We start from the raw sequence: 22,910 nt of genomic DNA on the forward strand, positions 1-22,910 counted from the left end.
TTATAGACTACATGTTTCAGAAGTTAAACTTCCATCATTCAGGTCTGTATAATAACAATAATAGGTCTGTATTATACAGACCTGAATGATGGAAGTTTAACTTCTGAAACATGTAGTCTATAATAAAACTCAAGTGGTAAAAAACGAAGTGTTTTCTTTAATTATTGAACATTAATTAGTTAAATTAAAAATAAGACTTGTTTTTTGCCACTTTCGGAAGCTACAAAGCTTGATGATACACTCCAATGATATTTATTTATAGCGAATAGAAAAAGCGAGTTTTTAGCAGATTTAATTTTAACATTGTAACTCTATAATAAACACATGGAGACTTTTGAAATGTAGATCCACCGAAGGATGTGAGAATATCCTGGAATGACATGATTAGTGACGTTGAAGTACTGCGTAAAGCAAATGCACACAGAGAATTGTTCACAACAATCAAGCTCCGTAAAACTTCGTATTTTGGTCACACAATAAGAGGTGAAAAGTATGCCATTCTACAACTGGTCATAAAAGGGATGATTGAGGGTCGCAGAGGCGATGGAAGAAGGCAGTTTTCCTGGCTTGGAACATTCCAGAATGGACCGGGATGAGAGGTGTGGAGGAGCTGTTTCTTGCTGCCCAGAATAGACAAGGTTTCTCTCAAGTGATCGTCAACGTCAGAGAGACCCAGCAAGACAGATGAAGAAGAAAAATACACACATATACACGCACGCACGCACGCACACGAACGCACACAAGATGGATAAGCAAAATGATTATTTTTAAAACTAGTTTTTTTTCTCTTTTTGCACACAAAGGATTGATTTAATATAATCAATTAATTTAATTGATTTATTAATTTACAACATTTTTAGTGTGTCCAGTACTACCAAATACAAACTAATGTTCAGAAAATCTAGATTATCTCCAATTACAGGAGTTATTTTCATATAATTTTTTTGACATCTCATCAAAGATGAAGAAGAATATGGAAGTCTGGGTATTAACGGGACTGATTTCATTTCAGCCCCGTAAATGCTCAGACTTCCATATTCTTCTTCATCTTTGATGAGATGTCAAAAAAATATGATTTATTAATTTCTAAAAAACATTTTGTATACCTTACCTAATATTAGCATTAATACCCATGAATACAAATGAACTTTTAATATTATTCTTGTTGAGTTGAAATTGCAAATAGGACGATGCTTTAACTGCAGGAAATGCTAAAGGATTTCTCAAGGATTCCGCCCAATATTCAAAAGCTCTTATATGACTGCAAACATCTGTACATACAAACATACATCGTATTAAAATTCAAAATGCTTTTAAGAATTATAAATAAAATTATCAACGAGAAATTTGTACATCTATTCTACTCAGATATATTACTTACAATAAAAAATAAGTGCGCGCTGTGTTAATTTAAAAATAACATTTTTTAAAAAATCAATTAAATGAATTGCTGAAAATACTAAGATTAACAGTATCGGTAGATACCATATTTAGATAAACTAAAAGCCCGTCAGAAGATTTTGGATAGAAATACAAAAGAAGACATTAAATCAGGGGTTCCCAAAGTGTGCGCCGCGGCGCCCTGGTGCGCCGTGGAAAGTTATCATTATCCGAAACCACTAATATTCTAGGGTACCGTAAAGTGGGTATACATTGCACCAAAATACTGCATTTTTTCAAAAAATTGTCTATTCAGATCAGGTTTTTTACTTTTTCTGAGGTTTCAACTATTGCAATGTAATAATACATATACCTGTAACATGTCTGATACGTTTTTAAATTTTTATCTATTTTGCCTGTATTTTTTTTTATATTTATATTTTGGTGCAAAGTATCCCGGGGTAAAGTACAACTTTGCACCATGATATTTTCTCTACACTTTTCGTACTAGAATCCAAATTTATGCAAAGTAAAGGCTATCCTACAAGTTTTGTTGCACCTTATGAAGGGTTTTGGCTCACAGTTCACTAAATGCAGATTATAATATTGTATAATTATGGAAAAATAAGACACTTGATAGAATTTTTTTTTTTAAATATTGAAAAATCTAACAAAAATGTTTTTTTTTTCAATACTGAAGGTTTAAAATTATATAAAATAAAAGGTGGACATTAAAACATATCGTACTATATTGATAATAGGAATTAAAATTAAATTAGGTCTAAATATGGTCAAGTTCCGGGACGGAAAAGAAACCTCTTTTGGATTGCATTTTCGGTTCTTTTATGGAACCCGCTACATCCTTCCAAGAATATTGAAGAAAGTCATCCTTCATCGGCCACTTCCACGATTTGAGGCTCTCCTGCATGGATTTAACAGCTCTGTCTTTCTTTATTTCCAAAATCTGTCCCGGAAATTTTTCTCCTTCATAATGAAATACGACATATTTACCCACCTTCTTTTTTACTGGTCCTAATGAAACGGAAGAACAAATACGATAACTGGTTTCAGTCATCGTTTTTGTTCTTCTCCCTCTTCCTCAAAGCTTCCGTGTGAACTATAATCAGTTAATGCTAGATATGCTGGAAGTTTCGATGCGGAAGGTGGGATTATTGATGTAGTTGGTTCAGGTAGCATTTGTGTCTCGTCAACGTTCATTTCGACATTTGGATTGTGAGCAATGCTCTTACCTGGTTCTATCGGTATCGTTTTCCTGCGTTTTACGACTGAATTCTTTGGTTTGAATCTGTTTTCTTCCAAAAACTGTTGAAAACTCTGGCGCACGTCATCGTCATACGCTTTTAATGGCAACCGATTAAGCAACTGACTAGTTTTAGCAACAGTCAAGGTTTTATGTCTTTGCAAAAATGATCTTATCCATTCAGAGCCTGGTACGTTGTTCTTTAATATTTGTACTCTTCTGCCGAATCTATCCAAATAGGCTATTAGAATGTAGCGAATGTTAAAAACACTCACTGGGAAACCGTACTCACTCATGTCTACTATGCAGTTTACGAAGGATTGCTCTTCGCCCTTGTCACATATCGGAGGTTTTCCCACAGGTTTTGTGTGCTGACCTTTGAGCTTATAGTTAATCGTCCTTCTGGGGATTTTCTTCAGCCTTTCTTTGACTGATTGTACCATTTCGAATGGCCTCCAAACACTGCTCCACTCTCTTCGGTATAAAATCGCAGTATCGTCTGGCATAAGGCCGCTGTTTGTGTGTTCTTGACATTTTTGAAAAAAATATACCATCAAGAATTAAGTAAGTACACAAAACCTATAGATATTTAGCAAACATGTCAAGTTGTATTAGCCGTTTTAAGACTTTTCATCAAATTAATTAACTATGGCCTTTTGTGGATACTTTGCACTTGGTGCAATGTTACCCCAAATGTGGTCAATACAAGTCAGTTCTTAAAAAAATATTATTTTTACAAAAACTTGACAATGTAACTAAAAAATACAGCATTTCAGAAAAGCAGGGCCTATCTACCTACGATTTAGAGACCACTCGCTTGTTGTAACTAGTTTCAGTATACTGATTTCACTGGATTTTTTCGGATACAATTTTCAGACAGAAAACTTTCTTTACGTTCGGACAGGAAAAACGCATTGAAGCAATAGCGACCGACTGTTACTTCTTTAAACTAAAAAGTAGATTGAAGTGCCATCTATCAGAAACAATAGAAAGTAGAATGAAAAATGACATGTATCAGAGATGACCAGCTCTACAATTTCTTTACAGAAGGTGGTGCAAAGTATCACCCATGGTGCAAAGTATACCCACTTTACGGTACCTATAAAGCAACAATTTCTTTTTTGAGAGCTAGCATCTTTCTACCCAACTACTATTATTGTAGGTACCTATTTCTTTCGACTATAATATATGTATGTATTTACATATATAGTCACATTATCTATTCCAAATAGCTTACTAAAGTAGCGCGCCGTGACAAAATACTAAACTTGTAAGTGTGCCGCGGGCTGAAAAAGATTGGGAACCCCAGCTTTAAATGATAATATTTTTTATATTATTGGGGTCTCATCTTGAGTTAAACCATGACTTTAAGTTTCCTAGGGCTTATGACCTGACATTTGGCTAGCTTAAGTTATACACTTTGTACACTTGTGAAACGTTCACCATTCTGCCCATGATTGAACATCCATATTGCATCAATTTTTTAAATGTCAAGATATACGCTTTTGTTGGATTCCTTTCGTATGTTAGTTGTAATGGATTCGTACTCAGATTTCCACCTTCTTTTATATAATATAAAACGATAGATGCTTCGTATCTTAGACTCTTTGTTTTATGGGCGTGCGTTAATTTTTTTAATTCAAACACTTATCCGCACCCCAATGGTGCATAGGGCACTGCATCATATAAACGCAGTATTATCTTGATCGTTAACAGATGAAGGAAAGGAGATCAGCCCTCCGCTTCAGGCACTAGGCCAGGGTAATATTAAATAAATATTAGAGGGGAAAAATCACTTTTATTTATTTGATCCCCCTGGGAATCGAACCCGGGACCTCCAGAACTGTAGCCGAGCGTGCTGACTATTACTCAGGGATGCATTTTTATAAGACAATTAACTAGGTTCCTACTAAAGATAAAGTAAATAAACTAACGTTCGATTGTTAAAAAAAGGGAAAACTGAGGACATCCGCGTTGAACAGCACTCCCTCCGTTCGGCCAAAAGTCAACGGTTCCAGTATGTTTCGGAGTTCCATATGTTCCACCAGAAGTGTGGATGATGTCTACGAAATCCGCATCAGATGCTGTAATATGGTCGCCTCCAAAAATGGTATAAAACGTTGGGTAAGCTGGATCCAGACCAGTTATTCTGTCAGATAAATTATTAATTTATTAGTGATTTTTTTTATTTAATCTTACTATGTTGAAAACACTGAGAAAAAGATAGTATAATGGGTCATTGTCATTAGGGACAATGTCTAATTTATCAGCCCACACAAAAAGGAATCATTATATTCATATGTATGTATAAAGGAATCTCCACAATAAATAACTTGATTATTTTTACTAACTAACTAACTAACCATCACGCCGTTTTGATTATTTTTTATTGACTCAATTTCTTATATTTTTTAATTATTTTAAGATTTTTACCTGACGCGTCATGACGGTTTGTATAAACTTTATAAAATTAAATAACTTAGTTTTAACTTAATAATTTAATTAATTATTTATTTAATCATTTAATTTTTTTAATAGTTTAACAAGTATCTGCGGAAAACATTCAAGAAACGGTTTGAATAAGCGAAATGAAAATTCATCACATGAAAAATAATAAAAGTAAGATACCTTTTCAGTTTTATATTGTTGGTTTGCAGATTTCTTCCTGTAAATCCAGCTATTTGTGCACCCAGGGAAAAGCCAACTAGATGTATTCCAGGCTGAGATAAACCTGCATCGATTAATTTCTTGATTTGTGTTGCGAATATTGCCGCAATCTACCATAATATTAATAAATATTAGTCTTTAAATTGCAGTAGAGTCTCGATTATTCGATCTAAACTGGGAGTGGAAAGGTCGGATAAGTGAAAAGGTCGAATAAGTGAAAAGGTCGGATAACACGGAAACGGAAAAAACGACATTGAAAATGTGTTCATTTTATTTGCACATGGAAAACTTTTTAAACATGTACATGCAAATGAACTAAAACATCAAAATGCACTTATGGCAAAGTAATAAAACATGTTTTACAGTAGTAGTGGGCGCGCGAGATAACTTTATCTATAACCATATTGCGAATGTGGACAAGATATAGGGGATGCAAACCATACGTTCTTTCAGTGTCCACTCACAACAGAGAAAGAGAACTTTCTAAATAGCTTGACACAGGAAGAAATCCAACTCCCCACCCAAGTATCCACCCATCTTTCTGAACCTAATTCTAGGATTGCGGTCATAATTTCTAAAATGATAAAGCTAAACACATTTAAACCATGAAAGTTTGTATCAATTGTTATTATTATTTTCTATTATTTTTTGTTAGTAAATAAAAATAAAGCTTGACACTCGCAGAAACATCCTTTCACTGGGTGACTGCCAAATAAATAATTTTTAAAAAATGTATATATATATATATATATATATATATATATATATATATATATATATATATATATATATATATATATATATATATATATATATATATGTGTGTGTGTGTGTGTGTATACATATACATGTTTATATAATGCGTGCAGTCGGGTAAGGGAAAGGGGTATTTCCCCGGTAGGTCGGATAACCGAGACTCTATACTGTACAACAATCATTTCACTGTCAGGTTTATTGAATTGCCATCTCACCTTTTTAGTGTTAGGAGTAGCTTTTTGGAAATAATCTTCAAATGCCAAGTTGGACCAATCTACCAGTACAAAATTAGTGGAAGATTTTGTATCTAAATATGCCCTGATAACTACTAGGTTTGCTTCATCCGTAACATTAGTTAAATAACCGTGAATGTAAAAAACTGTTGGATTATTTTTATTGAAATTTTTCTGCAAAAGCATATTTACAGCGTTCCCAATCTTTATGTCTACATACTCATTAATTGTCCTCCTGAAAATGTAATTGAATATATTTCAAAAAATTCTAATATTATTATGGTATTAATTATAGTAGTAATATCAGACACAGCGTTATTTACTCCAAATGCTAAAGCGTTTATCTTTCACGATATTCGTTTTACTAAGTGCAATAACTTAAATGAATTTCTTAATTTTGTTATTTAAGTTCTCTAAAACATTAAGGCACCGGTTCCCTAGAACCGGTGCGCACGGGATGAATCCCACCACTGTATATATAAATATATATATATATATATATATATATATATATATATATATATATATATATATATATATATATATATATATATATATATATATATATATATATATATATATTTTTTTTTATATATTCATATATATACAGTGGTGGGATTCATCCCGTGCGCACCGGTTCTATATATACCATCTATCATTTTTCTGTAAAATTTCAAAACATCACTCAAATCTATACTTGTTTTCACCTTATATATTATAAAGTTAGCATCAAGTATCATAAAAAGAATCATGCCTTAAGTTGATGACTCGATTTAAATAAGTTTTTTATTACCATTTTTTGTCACAATCTTTGAATATAATCATGATAAAAAATGTACTAAGCACACAAAAAAGGAAAATATTGTAGTTTAAAAATAAAATATCTGATCAATACGTAATATGCGGAAATAATACATTCACATGTAATCAAAGAGAAAAAAGTGCACTTTGTAATATGTACTAATAATTTTGCGTCAGATACTAAGAATACAATGAAGTATCTCAATATTTAGAACCAAAAAACATACTCGTAAGGCTATATAATATTAGCCATAGGGCGTTTCGCTCACTCCTTTCAAGAACGTCATAATCAAAAAACTTGATTTTTCAGGAGATCGTTTTTAAATATAATAAGTTTAAAAATATAATACAATGTATTAAAAATAAATATCAAGCCACTTATTGAACTTTTTACTGTGCAACAGATCTTTTAATGTAAAACTTGAAGGTTTTGTCTCCATTTGAAAAATATTTAGAATATTTAAAAAAATTATTAAACAATACCTTTTCTTCAAAATGCAAAAACAACACTTTCTGCCCTGTAGCGGGTAAATATCAAGTTAAAAATATGCCTCTTTTGCTGGGATAAAGTACATTTTCTGGGCATTCCGAAAACGTACACAACTGAAAATTGTCGATTTTTGATTTATGACGTTCTTGAAAAGAGTGAGCAGTTTGTCCACTACACGGAGTTACACGGAATTTTACCGTCTGGCAGTTCGGTTTTGAAAAATGAAAGCGACTACGACAGCGTAATCGAATTTACGCGCAACGTGTTCACGCACCGATCAAGAGCTCCGATCCGAAGAAAGATGGACAAAAGTAGGTACAAGCCAATCCAAGCCAATAATCGTTTTAAAACGATGATTGGCTTTTGCTTTTATCCATCTTTCTTCGGATCGGTGCTCTTAATCGGTGCATAAAACGTTGCGCGTAAATTCGATCACGTTAAACTGTCGTAGTCGTTTTCATTTTTCAAAACCGGACTGCCGAAATCAGAGTGAAATCAGAGAGAAAACAGAGTGAACGCTGTTGAAATGCGCTCCCTCAGACGAATGTGTGAAAAATCATTGTATGACAGAATTAAAAACGATGAAATAAGAAAGGAAGGCTGAACAAGGGATAATTGAAAAGATTAGGAAGAGTTCTTTAAGGTGGTATGGTTATGTGTAGCGAATGGATAACGAGAGAATAACTAAGAAAATATATATGGCGAATGTGAGCGGTAGAACAGAACGAGGGCGGCCGAAAAAGACTTGGCACGATCAGATCAATCAAAACCTCAAATCTGGTGGTGTCAAAAATCTGCGTAATCAAAGGGCATAGATGAAGGAGGCGAGGAGTGTGTCAGGACATAAGAGTGCGGCGTTCCATCCTCTCTGCCTACCCCGGCGGAGAAACGGCGTGATGGTAGTAGTAGTAGAAGTTGACTAATTTGTATACTAAATAATTAATTGAATCAACTTAACATAGCATATTACATTTGCATTCTCTCTTTGATTTTTTTATATATTTTTTTTATCTCTTAATATTTTTAATAGTTATTATAACATAAATGTGGAATTGTTTAATTGGCTTTATTTTTATTAATGTAACTATTTTTATTAATGTGATGTTATGTTTATTATTGTTAATGTAATTTTTTATATACTTTTTTAAATGTAAAGCTGTACAATTCTCGAACAAAAAAAATAAAAATAAAATTAAAAAATAATAATGATTTAACAAAAAATCATTTTCATATCAAGTAATCAAAATACTTGAAAGTTATTAGGTCAAGAGTCGTAATAATATGCGGCTATGTATGAGAACATACCTGAATAATTTTTTTTTTAGATGGGAATTGCATTTAATATTTACCTTGCTTATTATGTACAAGGTTTTTAGATCATTTTTGTTTCTTCTAGCTAATTCAATAAGTTTTATTTGAATCAGTGTTGGGAACAGGAGGAATAATCTTGTGTGGGCCAATCAGGAACTTGTCAGCATTTGCTCATTGTTGGGAGGAAACCACGTAAAACTCCTCAGGGGAAGGCGGACTGTTGACTGTCATCAGCAGACTTTCCGTTCCGCTAAAGGAGGCTTCGGCATTTTGTGTCCTAGCTTGGTTTATCTTACCAATGTCCTTCACTATCTTTATCATGTATTATACCACCTCTCGTGACAGTTCCTTATGACATACCTGAATGTTTAAGAGGTGAAGATTGATAGCGTTCTATTATTTCTGCCTACCTCTGCGGTGAAGCGCCGTGGTGGTTATTTAATATTTTTTTCATTAATTGATTCGGCAGTCACTTGGTACTCACGTGGTAAAATCTATACATTTTTAATTTAAGTTTTACTAAGTAAATACCAATATTTCTTAAAATCTGTTGTGACACGTGTTTCAATAATTAATTTTGTTTAAACAATAATATCACTGCGGCCATATGGCAATATTTAGAAGACGGATTTTATAAAACTTGGATAAAAGATTTGAATCATATTTCAAAGATTTTTACTTTACTTATATGTAAAAGTGTCACTTTACTTTACTTATATGTAAAAAAAATTAATGATCAATTACATACAGAACGCTACTTTAATGTAAATACTTATCAATATTAATAAAATATTTCGTAAAATAAATCAATGATCAAATGTCAACCTTGAACATCAAATAAATTTATACTAGAAAGCTATTATTTATCAATTTTCACCAAAAAATACCTGTATTACTGACGTTGAACTTGAAAAAACGAAAAGTAAGGAAATATTTTAACATAGCAACAAGTATGTAGACTAAAACTTTTATGATTTACTGTGACACGTGTTTAGATACATCGAAAATGGATAAATTTTACCACAAAGTGACTGCCGAATCAAAAATGAATTTAAAATAAAAACTTATTTTTTTCTTATGTAAGGTAAGTTAAAGAGCAAAGTATTTTATGTTGAATATATTTTTATTGTAGGTCTTAAAATATGTTTATTTTTAAAAATATTTGATTTTAATTAAAAATAACATTTTTTGTATTTTTTAAATTATTTATGGTTAACAACGCCCTGAACCCTATCAAAAAAGTTCAGAGAACAATAATTAAAGTCATTTAAAAATGAAAAAACCTATTTAACTAATTTATTTTTTTAATATTCCAAGTCCCAAAAGTGAAAACCATTTTTTATGCAATCTCCAACTATTTAAGGGCGAAAAATACTTGAATCGAAAGAGAACTTTATCTTCGAGATACCAAAATTACTTTACAATAACAAACAATTCCAACAGATCTTTAAATATTTGGGAGCCAAGTACCTACTTTAATAATAACCTTTCTACAGATGTAAAAGAATTTAAAACATTAATATGATAAAAAATATCTTAAATACATGTTTATCTAAGAAATAACAATAAACAAAATAAAACTAATTATTTTTTGACATCTCATCAAAGATGAAGAAGAATATGGAAGTCTGGGCATTTACGGGGCTGACGACCGTCATAGGCTGGTTTAAGTGATCACTTTACACACGTGTAACATTCACCAATTCTACCCATTATTGACAACCACACTACTAAAAAATAATTTTAAAAATAATTATGATAAAAATAAATTATACCATCCACAAACATAAACAATAAATAATACTTTTTTTTTACAAAAAAGTTAATAATATTAGTATATAACCACTCACCGACGGGTGGTTACATGCTAATATTATTAACATTTTGTCAAAAAATAAATAAGTAAAAATTACTGACCACAAAGTAAATGCTTTAAATATGAACAATATTGAGAATATAATAAATAATAAGTGTAAGACCCACTTCATGCACAAGGGCTTAGTCTCTTTATTTGGTGAAAACAACTATATAAATTTTAAGATTGTAAAATAGAAATGTATATAAAATTAATTAAATTATATTTAAAAACTTGTGCACTATATTAAATAAATAAATATAATTAAAAATACATAATAATTTTCTTTGAAATTCGATTTTTTATTTTGTGTAACTAATATTCTGTGTTTCAAAGTTTTAAATTCTCCATTTCTATTTTTCCTTCAACCAACTTATAATCAATCTGATGAATTGCAAAAAAAAATTGGTGCATTACTATTATTTTATACCCAAAACTCCCATTCCAAATGGGGAAGCTGTATTTGTGTTCAAGTAAAAATCTCCGACGGCGCTGAAATAAATAAATAAATATTTTTAATTATTATTTAAATAATTTAATGTTATATCATAAATTTGATAACTCTCTCCCCCCCCCCCATTACATCATACCCGATAGATCCTTTGGGAATGACTCATCCGAAACTCTATAAATAAGACCATTAGAGTCACAGCAGAGTGAATATAGTCCCCAATGTTCATCCAGCTGACAAGATCATTAAAACCTCTCATGACTTGCTGCTTCTTACCCTTATTCTTTTATGTATATATATATTTTATATATATATATATATATATATATATATATATATATATATATATATATATATATATATATATATATATATATATATATATATATATATATATATATATATATATATGTATATATATATATATATATATATATATATATATATATATATATATATATATATATATATATATATATATATATATATATATTTATATTTATATGTATACGTATATATTTAAATTTGTTGTTATTTGCTTTAATATTTTCTATATAATGTAAACACCATATGAACCATACAGAACTGCACGCTTCATTTCAAGGTTTGGAATAAATATGTAAATATTATTATTTAATGAGTGAAAATACATTATTTTTTCTTGAATGTTTTTCGCACCTTTTTTTCTTTTTACAAAAGAAAACAACTTTGTTTTTAACCATTTTTAATTGGTATATTTTTTCTCCAACCGGATTCGACAAGAAACTTGTCATCATCAGGGTTAAACATGATGGCAAGGTTCTTGTCGAAACCGGTTGGAGAAAAAATGTATTAATAAAAAAGGGGTTAAAAACATAGTTCTTTTATTTTATAAAGAAAATACATTACCTTACCCAAAATTGTATTGCATATGGAAGTTGCCGATTTAACTACGCAGTATTAATGATTTAAGTATAAAAATAGAACACTCGTATAAGACAACTTTAGAGTTTAATTTAAAACACGTTTGGAATCCCTCCCCTGTGGTCTAATGTACTTTGTTTTTCTCGTTTCTTTTTAAGTTTTTATGTAACATAATTTTTTCTAATATTACAACTAATTGTAAGATATAAATAATCATTTAATTATTAATATTCATAAATGACTATTGAAGAAAGAAAAAACAAAATAAAAATAGAAAAAAATTACACAACGCTGAAAGGATCCCTAACATAGGGCGTTTGTGCACTACACGGAATTAAACCGTCCGGCACTTCGGTTAGCATATAAAACGGATGATTGGCTTGTGCTTTTTGTTTTTTTCTTCGGATCGGTGTGCTTGATCGGTGCGTGATCACGGTGCGCGTAAATTCTATCACGCTAAACTGTCGTAGTCGCTTTTATTTTTCAAAACTGGACTGCCGGACGGTAAAATTCCGTGTAGTACACAAGGTGCCATACTGTCCAAATTATATCTGATACTTTTGTAAATCATGACGTCAGATCCGACGGATCTGGTATTTCACGCTAGAGTACCGAAAGTCGATTTATCGGGTTTTGGTAGCATCGCGTTAAAAGTTACATAGAACGGGTTATTATTTTAATGAACCAAAAAGTTTAATGTTGTTAAACGAATTTTACCTGATGTCAGCATTTATCCCCATGTATGCAATAGTTTTGGTTGCCATGCCTAGTTGGAAATGTGTGTAGCACTTTCCTTGAACAGCTGGAAATATTGTCGGAGTTCTCAAAGATTCTGACCAATATTGGTAAGATCTGTAATGGCTGCAACGATCTATAAACACAAACATACACATTTCATAACAATAAATACAGTCATCGAAATATATCGAAACATACTACTGTATTAAAAGCTGTCCTACAGCATTCCCAGATCTGATACAGAAGCATCTAGGCTTCCTGATGGACCTTCTATTGCATTTTTTTTATGAACGTTCTATCAAGGGTTTCCTTGAAAGACGATACGTGGAAGTCTGTCATCTGACATTCTGCTTATATGCTCATTCCAGTATCGCCTTCGTTGTCGTCCCCACCTCACGATATCTTCCATCTTACACATGCTCCGGATATCGGTGTTTCTTACGCGGTCTCGCAACGTGTTTCCGGTTATAGATCGGAAAGTTTTCATCTCAGAGATTCGAAGTCAAGATTTTGTTCTAGAAGTATCTGCTCTTGCCTCAATTCCATAAGTGGAGAATTGTCTGAAGCAACTGATAAATATATTTTTTAAATGGTTAAACTAACGTTCAGGTGTGAAGGGCTTATAGGGACAAGGACACCCGGGCTGCACAGCTCGTCCTCCGTTCGGATAAAAGTCAGCCGTTCCAGTGTGTTTCGGAGTCCCAAACAATGTGCCATCAGTGTGGATGATATCAACGAACTCAGCATCAGAAGATGAAATATGATTCCCGTCATCAATCAATGGGTAGAATGCTGGATATGCTGGATCCAAGCCAGTTATTCTGAAAAGATAATTAGAATGTAAAAACTTGTATAATATTTTCTTAATGTTTTTTGGAGATACTTTGTGGCACATTTTATAAACTTTATAAAATAAAATAACTACACATGTTTTTCACCACTTTTTTAATGGTTAGTTTTTTCTCCAATCGGTTTCGACAATTCAACAAGAACCTTGCCATCAACAGGGTTAAACATGTAGACCAGAAAATGAAAACTCGAAAACAGGGACTTCTTTTTTTTATTCTTTTAAGCAGTCACCCAGTCAAAGGATGTTTCTGCCACTGCATTATAATTTCTTATTTTAATTTACAAATAAAATATTCAAAACGTATATTTTATAACATTTTTTCAAACAAATCAAATGCATTTAGCTGCATCATTTTGGAGGACTTTGAAGTTATCCAGTTGTAGCACATTTTCACGATATATTTTACTAAATTTACGTTGCTACGCAGACCAATATGTGAATATCCTGCTATGACCTGACTGACGATAAGTTATATTTTCAGTTTGTACGCTGATGTACAAAATATATGATAAAGCTAAGAAAAATAGCCGTTAGTGATATTAACGGCTAATTTGAAAATTAAATAATACTTAACGAATATATGTTTTCATTTTTAAATCAAACACAGATTTTTTGAGTTTACTAAGATTAAATTTACATTTTTTTGAAAATTCCATAACTAGGCGAAACAAATGTCACAATATTAATTTATGTGTTTTTTTTTTAATAAAATACAACTCAGTAGAATAAAAAAAATCTGTGTTTGATTAAAAAATTAATACATAAATCAAAATGGAGTTCTAAAAATTAAACGTCAAATAAATAAATAAACTTAACGATTATTTATCCGCGTGTAAACATAAATAGTTACATAATAAGCGTTAAAAAAAGGATTATTTATTTTAAAGATTTACCTTTGTAGTTTCATCCCAGAAGTTTGTAGATTTTTTCCAACAAACCCAGCTATATGCGCTCCGAGAGAAAAACCAACCAGATGGATTCTAGGGAGGGCCAAACCACCATCAACCAACATTTTCAATTGGGGAGTAAACGCAGCTGCAACCTGTTTGTACAGCAATGATTATCCACATATTTCACTTTGTTGTTTATTTATTGGAAAACCAAAAAAATATTTTTTTTTAAATAACAAAATAAAATTCTAATCACAGGTTTTCATTTAAAAGTAATCTATAAAAACTGTCATGTATGACTATGTGACTATATAATATTTTAACTTTTATTTCTTAATCAAATAGTTGAATATACATCAACAATATTTCTCTTAAACGTTTTTAAATAAATATGATTGATGTCTATTTGTGGAGGTCCTCACCAAAAAGTTACATTTTTCAATATTGCACAAAAAAACATTTAAATGCAAATCTGTTCTGTTTACTGTATTCTATCAAAATCTTAATTAAAGTTGCGACCAAACGTGACCAATCCTGTGTTAAACCTATATGAAATCATTAAATTTCACCAAAACGTAACAATTTTATAAGCTAGAATTCCTTATTACTTAAAATTATTTATAATGGAAATGTAACGTTTTGGTGAGGACCTCCATATTTGATTAAGCATTTCATTGCACGTATCGCAGGCTCTATTTTAAAATTAATTTTGGTAGGATTTGGTACGCATTTTGGGGAATTTGAATGAAGTTTTGTTTCTGATCTATGCTACCGGAACTCAAAAATTAATAAATGACAAAAGCTCTCTGCAATCTACAAAATCATTTAAGATTTTATAACGAAAAATAAGTTCAGCAGTGTTCCTACGGGTTTGAAGTGTTACGATCTTGGGTAAAATCATATTTGGAACCATCCGTACAATATATTAATTTTATATTATCCGTACAATATATTAATTACTCGTACAATATATTAAATTTGATTGTATTGATTCCATTCGGTTATTGATTTTTTGTATTGAGGGGCTTCAAACGAGAGACCCAAATTCTAATTGACGTCGAACATATTATGTAAAATACAAAGTTCTATACTCTACAAAAGTTATAGTACGCAACGATGAAATTCACGTCTTATTCTGAATATTCAGTTAGAAACTCTAATGTGTAAAGGCAACTAGCCGTAACTCAAGTTGCGGCTGTTTGGCTTAACATGGCTTAAAGCATTCTTATAACTGGCCTCTATCATATATAATCACAGATTTTTCTAACACAATTAATTAATCACAGATTAATTTGATACATGTGTTGGCAAAAAGCATCATTTTAAGTTAACTTTGAACTCGTTTACCTCAAAACTACTGTTTTTAAGTTGCGACTATTTGCCTTTGCACATTAGAACTGCGATGCTGCGATGAATTAAGACACAGTAAAAAAGCGTAGGAAGCACTAAAGGTACAAGGAAGATTGTGGCCAACGATCTTGACGTCTTATGACGAACATTAAAAGGCAACAAAAAAATCTTAGTTTTGAATCAGATCATTAGAAATATATTCATCTTATTCTTCTAACCCTTAACAATTGTTTCGCCTTGTTATGGCATTTTCAACTATTTAAACTAATGTTTAACTAATTATTGTGAAAAAGGCGAAACAATATTCACAAATTTTATTTTAATGCGTATTTTTTTAAATAATAAAATACAGTTAAGTTGGCTCTAAAAAATAATGTTTGATTTAAACATTTAATATAAAAATGAAGGTAAGGTGATCACTCCTGCGTTTCAGGTACCAGTCTAGGGTAATATTGTGGAATTGTTTAATTGGCTTTTTTTTTAACGTAACTATTTTTGTTAATGTAATGTAATGTTTATTATTGTTAATGTAAATTTTGTTTATTTTATCATTTTTTATACGTAAAGCTGTACAATTCCCGAACAAATAAAATAATACATATAGATACGGGTATGAATAAAGTTAATTTAAAAGGTTAAAAAAATCATATATATATATATATATATATATATATATATATATATATATATATATATATATATATATATATATATATATATATATATATATATATATATATATATATATATATATATATATATATATATATATATATATATATATATATATATATATATATATATATATATATATATATATATATAATATTGTACTGAAATATCATTCATATGTACTTCAACCCCCCCCTGGGAATCGAACCGGGGCTTCCTAGTATGAAATGAAATATTTAATACGTATAATCATCTTCTCACCTTTACAGTATTAGGGGCAGGCCCTGTAAAATAAAATCCAAACGCCATATTGGACCAATCTACTAGAACAACATTAGTAAATGGTTGAGTTTCTTTATATGCTGACACAACCATCGTAACGGATTCTTCATCAGCGGTCTCTTTGAATCCATGAAAGTAAAAAACTGTCGGATTAGCAGTCACGAAATTTGTTTCCGTCAATAAATCAGCAGCATTTCCAAGTTTAATATCAACAAATTCATTCACAGTCGCCCTGAAAATGAAAACAAAGTTTACCAAAATATCACCCCCTAGACAATGTTGGATTTTGAATTAGAAGTCAACAGTAAATAGATATTTTTATTTCTTTATTTTTTGTGGGAATATTATGTTATAAATCAAAATAATAAAACGTATGTAGAAAGAACTCTACCGATGACACATAAGGTGGCTTGATGCATCACTGCAAAAAAATGTCAATCATGTTTATGAATTTTAAAATGAATGTATATATATATATATATATATATATATATATATATATATATATATATATATATATATATATATATATATATATATATATATATATATGTATATATATATATATATATATATATATATATATATATATATATATAAATATACATATATATATATATATATATATATGTTTATATATATATATATATATATATATATATATATATATATATATATATATATATATAATATATATGTGTATATATATTTTTTCATTTTTAGCTTAGCTTGGGACCCTAGAAGTGTCCCCTCAAAAACCACCCCTACCCCAAATATGTCCCTTTCTGTGAATTTTTAGAATATCCATAAAAACGGTTGGAGTGTAAAAAAATATCCAAAGAAAAATATGATCATATTTAAATCGTTTAAAAAATAGTGCTTATTCACTATGGTAAAATGTTCACATACTTCTCAAACAAAATATTTTGTACTCAATTTACTGAAAAGCTACAAAACCTGTGAATTCTAGATTATTTTGTTACAGCTTCTTTATTTTTCCATAAGTCAGAGCATAGGATTTTTTGTTAATTTTGAGAAATAAAAGTAGCTTTATTTTAGTAGGTACCTATACAATTTCCGTAGTGTAATGGTCAGCACGCTCGGCTTCTGGAGGTCCCGGGTTCGATTCCCAAGGGGGGTAAAATAAATATAAGTTATTTTTTTCACTGTCATATTAATTCAATATTACCCTGGACTGGTACCTGAAGCGGAGGGCTGATCACCTTTCCTTCATGTGTAAACGATCAAGATAACACTGCGTTTATATGACGCAGTGCCCTATGCACCATTGGGGTGCGGATAAGGGTTTTATTATTTATATATACATTTTTATAATAATAAAAATAATAAAACGCGTGTTGTGATGGTTTAGATATTAGAGAAAAAGTGACAAAAGAACGGTAAAACGCATGTGTCATGCGAATTTAGTAGGCTATACTAGAAGTGGAAGACCGAGGAAAACTTGGTATTATCAAGTACTTAAAATACTTGGGACTTGTCGGGACTGCGATTATATTGTCGCAAGAAATAAGTTTCCGTATTTGTTTCCACACATGATAATTTTTTAGGTATACTCTGTACCCCTGTGTAAAAGCAGGATAATGACCTATTTGTTAAAAACATATTACATACCCATTATAAAACCTGAGGTATATATCTTCAACCGTATTATTTCGGATTGTATCTGAAAAAAAAATATTATATAAAATTAAAATAGGTAGTTTGTTATGTATATTAATAATAATAATAATAATAAAACCTTTAGCCGCACCCCAATGGTGCATAGGGCACTGCTTCATATAAACGCAGTGTTATCTCAATCGTTTACACATGAAGGAAAGGTGATCAGCCCTCCGCTTCAGGTACCAGTCCAGGGTAATATTGAATAAATATTACAGTGTAAAAATCACTTATATTTATTTGACCCCCCCTAGGAATCGAACCCGGGACCTCCAGAACGGTAGCCAAGCGTGCTGACCATTACACTACGGAGGCGACAAATTGATAATTGACATTATATATATATATATATATATATATATATATATATATATATATATATATATATATGTATATATATATATATATATATATATATATATATATATATATATATATATATATATATTTATATATATATATATATATATATATATATATATATATATATATATATATATATATATATATATATATATATATATATATATATATATATATATAGTATATATATATATATATATTTTTTTTAAACCTTAATCGCACTCCAATGGTGCATAAGGCACTGCATCATAAACACGGTATTATCTTGATATTTAACACATCGAGGAAAGGGGATCAGCCTTTCGTTTCTGGTACCAGTCCAGGGTAATATTGAATAAATATTATAGTTAAAAATCAATAATATTTATTTGACTCCCCCTGGGAATCGAACCTGGGACTTCCAGAACGGTAGCCAAGGCGGACAAAATACTTATTATACTAGATTTATATTGCTTAGATTATCAGTCTCCATTAATAAGTAAATAAATCAATGTACCAATTTGCAATACTGCGTCAATATCTTCATATTCTTTAAATAACTTTGCATCAGTGTATACCATAAAAAAACTAAAAATCACAGCAACTGATAATGACGTCATGTTTTAACTTGCTAAAATGAATCGTCTTAACTTACTGACATGACTCTTTTAACAATCTCGTTATATATACTCATTTGTTTGTAAAAAAAAGTACAAAATTCTCAAATGCTGAATTTAAAGCTGAACATCGCTAAGCGCATAATTTATTCGTTAAAATATGAATATAATTAAATTTAAAAGTTTATTTTATTTTACGTATATATGTATATACATATTTAGCTATATGTTTAAATACACAGAAAATTTCATCAAAATATTTAAAATGGTTTCGAAGAGATGAATATTTAAAAACGAAAATAATGTTAACAAAATATTTTAAAACGTCCGCTGCTGCCGCCAATCAGCGCTCGAATCAAATGCATAGACTATAAAATGTTAATCATGTGTTCAAAATAAATGTGTGTTCAAAATGTTGAATTTGACTTGTCTATGAAAATTTTTACCTCAAGAGACAAATTCCCGGTGGCTTGTAGGGCGATTCCAAGTGCTTTACATACTGCTGTTTTTTTTAATACAATTCCACTTCCATTTATATTTTTATAGCAGTAATATCTTTCATCTTTCATCCTGAACCTTACTTACCTTGTCCTGCACTCGCCTCATCTGTATCCCATCAAATAATTTTTACTCCTCCTAGATCCAGGACTAAATAATATTTCATTCATATAACTTATAATCAATTCAAAACCATGTCCATCCGACGCGGTGCCTATGCACCATTCAGATGTGACTTAAAGAAAAAAAGTAATGATTTTATCAGTCAAGCCGAAAACTTTTAAACAAATGATCATAATTTAACCAGTTTTTTTATTTAACTAAAAATATATATTCTATTATCAACGTTTTCTTTAGAGTTCGAACTGATATTATTTTCTTTCATTTGTTATATTCTACATAACCTGTCAATTCACCAATTGTGAATATTCATATGAAAAAAATAACCTTCATAACTTATTCAATAACTTCATAAGGGTTTACCTAAATCATTGAAACTACCGAAATTTCATCATAGTATCTTGTAAGTATTGTATATATCATATGAAAAGGTTAAAAACCCGGAAGATTCTTAAAGTTTACAATGTTTGTAAAACAAATATACATATATACCTACATATTGTGGTCTGTCTTGTCATAAATATTTACGTAAAATATTTTTTTTAATCAATTATTTATGTTTATCCATGGTATGAATTGAATGGTAATATAATATACATATTAATATCCAATTAATATATTCTATTAAATTCATTTCCAACTTTGGACACGTTGCGCGTGGCAACGAGGATAGCTTGGAACGACTAGTTGTGATCGGTAGCCTGGAGGGAAAGAGAGGGAGAGGAAGATCCCCCACACGATGGACCGATCAAATTAAGGCAGCAGCAGGCACCTCAGTGGTTGGAGCGCTACGTGCAACGCAGTCAAGGGATAACGGGAGAAGAGCCATTGCTTCTGCAAGGGTCACAACCCTCAGCAATGAGGAATAAGACGGAGAAGAAGAATTTAATTCATAATCATATATTATATGGCGATAACTTGGGTGGCCTATAAGCAGTGTATGGAAGATCGGGTTAAACGTTGGCATGGCTGAATTGCACTTGACGGAGCCTTCTTTAAAAGGACAAAATAAATTTTGATAAATACAACAATACAAAAACAAATTATGTGTTTTTTTTTAACAATTTCTGTGAACTTTTTGTACTTAATGAATAAATGTATATGCATATACATATTTGATATATTATTGAACTCTTATATATTTTTGTAAAGCGGATTTATGTCTGAAGGTCTTATTTTTACATAAACCTAAGATCTGCTTTCTTGTACATATAATGACAAAAAACATATTGAATATTTAAGCACATTACAAAGTACGGTCGTGGAGGAAACCAGATTTTGATAAATTTAAAACCCAACTAAGTAAAAAAAAAAACAAATTACCATGCAGCTTCTCATCAAAAGGCTGCCTGTCAATTGATAGATGGGTTTGTAGTATCTAGAGGGATTATTATGAGTTTATTAAAAGGGATCCTTGTAACAGTGTATATACGAGTTTACAAAACAGCAAAATGGATCAACTGCAATCAGTGTTAAACGCTGCAGCGAGACTAATTTTTATAGTTTTTAAATTCACTTATATCACCCCACTAGTAACGCTCCGCTAGTAACCAGCTCCACTAGTAACGCTTTCCTAAAAGGGTAGAGTATAAACTCTACTTAGTCATATAAATCAATACAGAATATGGGTTTCTAAAAGACCTGTGCATTTCAGATGAATTTGTTGATAGACATCTCACGCTTCTATTGGCTTCAACTGCTATTGGTAAAATGATCTTACCAGCTCGCAACCAGCGCACTAAATTCGGTGAGCGTTTCTTTGCTGTTGCGGACCGGTAGTATGGAATAATCTTCCACCAGTAGTTAGAAAAAGTGAGAGAGATGATTTTTGGAAAATAACCAGAAACTCGTTTGTTTGCTAAATCATTTCTACAATTTCTTTTTCCCTAATTAAATCCCAGTGATGCGCCCTGCAGGTAAAATTTTACAAAAATGGCATTACGTAAATTATCCAGAATGATTATTTTTATTACAATGTGCAAGATCTGTATTTGGTGATAAGTCGAGGCCCTAGTAACTTTACAAGGCAAATAGGGGAACTCAGTACATATTTGTGATGACTGCCTAGAAGCTAATTATTTAAATTTATTTTGATAAGATTTTGCTGAAACTACTTATTTAAAAAAAAAAACAGATCTAAGTGGCTTATTCTTTTAATTTATTACTCATATACATTGTATATACTTATTGTAACTTTTTTCATTTTAATTTTTTTGGTTTTTTGTTTTCTGGTAAAATCAAATATTTGTGTTTTATATTAGCACTTTTTATTTATTTATATTTTTGATATCTATTGTATTCTTTCTAGTACCCTTCATTATAAACTAAAATAAAATATATACCTATACACAGGCCATGCGTTTGTGGGATCTTTTTTTTAATTCATATAATATCATATTTTTGTACCTGTAATTATATTGTGGGATACTGGCAAAAACATTAGCTCTAAAAGTCTTGTTTTAATAATTTATCATATAAAGCTTTTAGCCTGAATAAAATAGCCACTATTAAACTCAAAGTTGAAATTACTTTTAAAAACACATTTATGTGACATTTAAAACTACTTAATAATATGCATCTTGAAGTCAAAATTGCATATTTTCAAGTTAACGTTTTGCCAGTACACCCGAGATATTATATTGTAAATGCAAAAAAAATAAAGAAAAAAAACACTAACCATAGTAGGATCATGTAATGAGTGTTTGTAGAGATATGTATGGCAGTTATTTTAGAATAACCCTTGGTTTCGTGCAGATATACGTG

The 22,910-nt window shown here is 30.4% G+C and overlaps 2 protein-coding genes across 3 annotated transcripts; both read right to left on the minus strand.

Moving 5' to 3' along the window:
• Positions 1-510: 510 nt before the first annotated feature.
• On the minus strand, positions 511-6,920 carry LOC148312491 (uncharacterized). Its single transcript, XM_088276697.1, has 4 exons — positions 6,906-6,920; positions 5,331-5,418; positions 4,609-4,725; positions 511-620 (listed from the first exon to the last, which is right to left on the minus strand). Exons 1-4 carry the CDS (start codon positions 6,918-6,920, stop codon positions 511-513), a joined length of 330 nt encoding a protein of 109 aa, XP_088132823.1.
• A 4,166-nt stretch (positions 6,921-11,086) lies between these two features.
• LOC148312492 (lipase member I-like) lies at positions 11,087-19,558 on the minus strand. Of its 2 annotated transcripts, XM_088277248.1 has the most exons (7): positions 19,430-19,558; positions 18,523-18,574; positions 16,870-17,122; positions 14,590-14,738; positions 13,450-13,667; positions 12,826-12,979; positions 11,087-11,246 (listed from the first exon to the last, which is right to left on the minus strand). In XM_088277248.1, the coding sequence occupies exons 1-7, from the start codon at positions 19,530-19,532 to the stop codon at positions 11,174-11,176; spliced, it is 1,002 nt and encodes a 333-aa protein (XP_088133374.1). In that variant the 5' UTR covers positions 19,533-19,558; the 3' UTR covers positions 11,087-11,173. The 2 variants fall into 2 exon arrangements, with proteins under 2 accessions (XP_088133374.1, XP_088133375.1); XM_088277249.1 differs by lacking the exon at positions 18,523-18,574 and having other exon boundaries at positions 19,430-19,547.
• Between the last annotated feature and the right edge of the window lie 3,352 nt (positions 19,559-22,910).

Source organism: Brachycentrus maculatus, unplaced genomic scaffold (assembly GCF_059751285.1).
Source record: "Brachycentrus maculatus isolate JH-2025_06_01 unplaced genomic scaffold, ASM5975128v1 h1tg000039l, whole genome shotgun sequence".
NCBI classification, from domain to species: domain Eukaryota; kingdom Metazoa; phylum Arthropoda; class Insecta; order Trichoptera; family Brachycentridae; genus Brachycentrus; species Brachycentrus maculatus.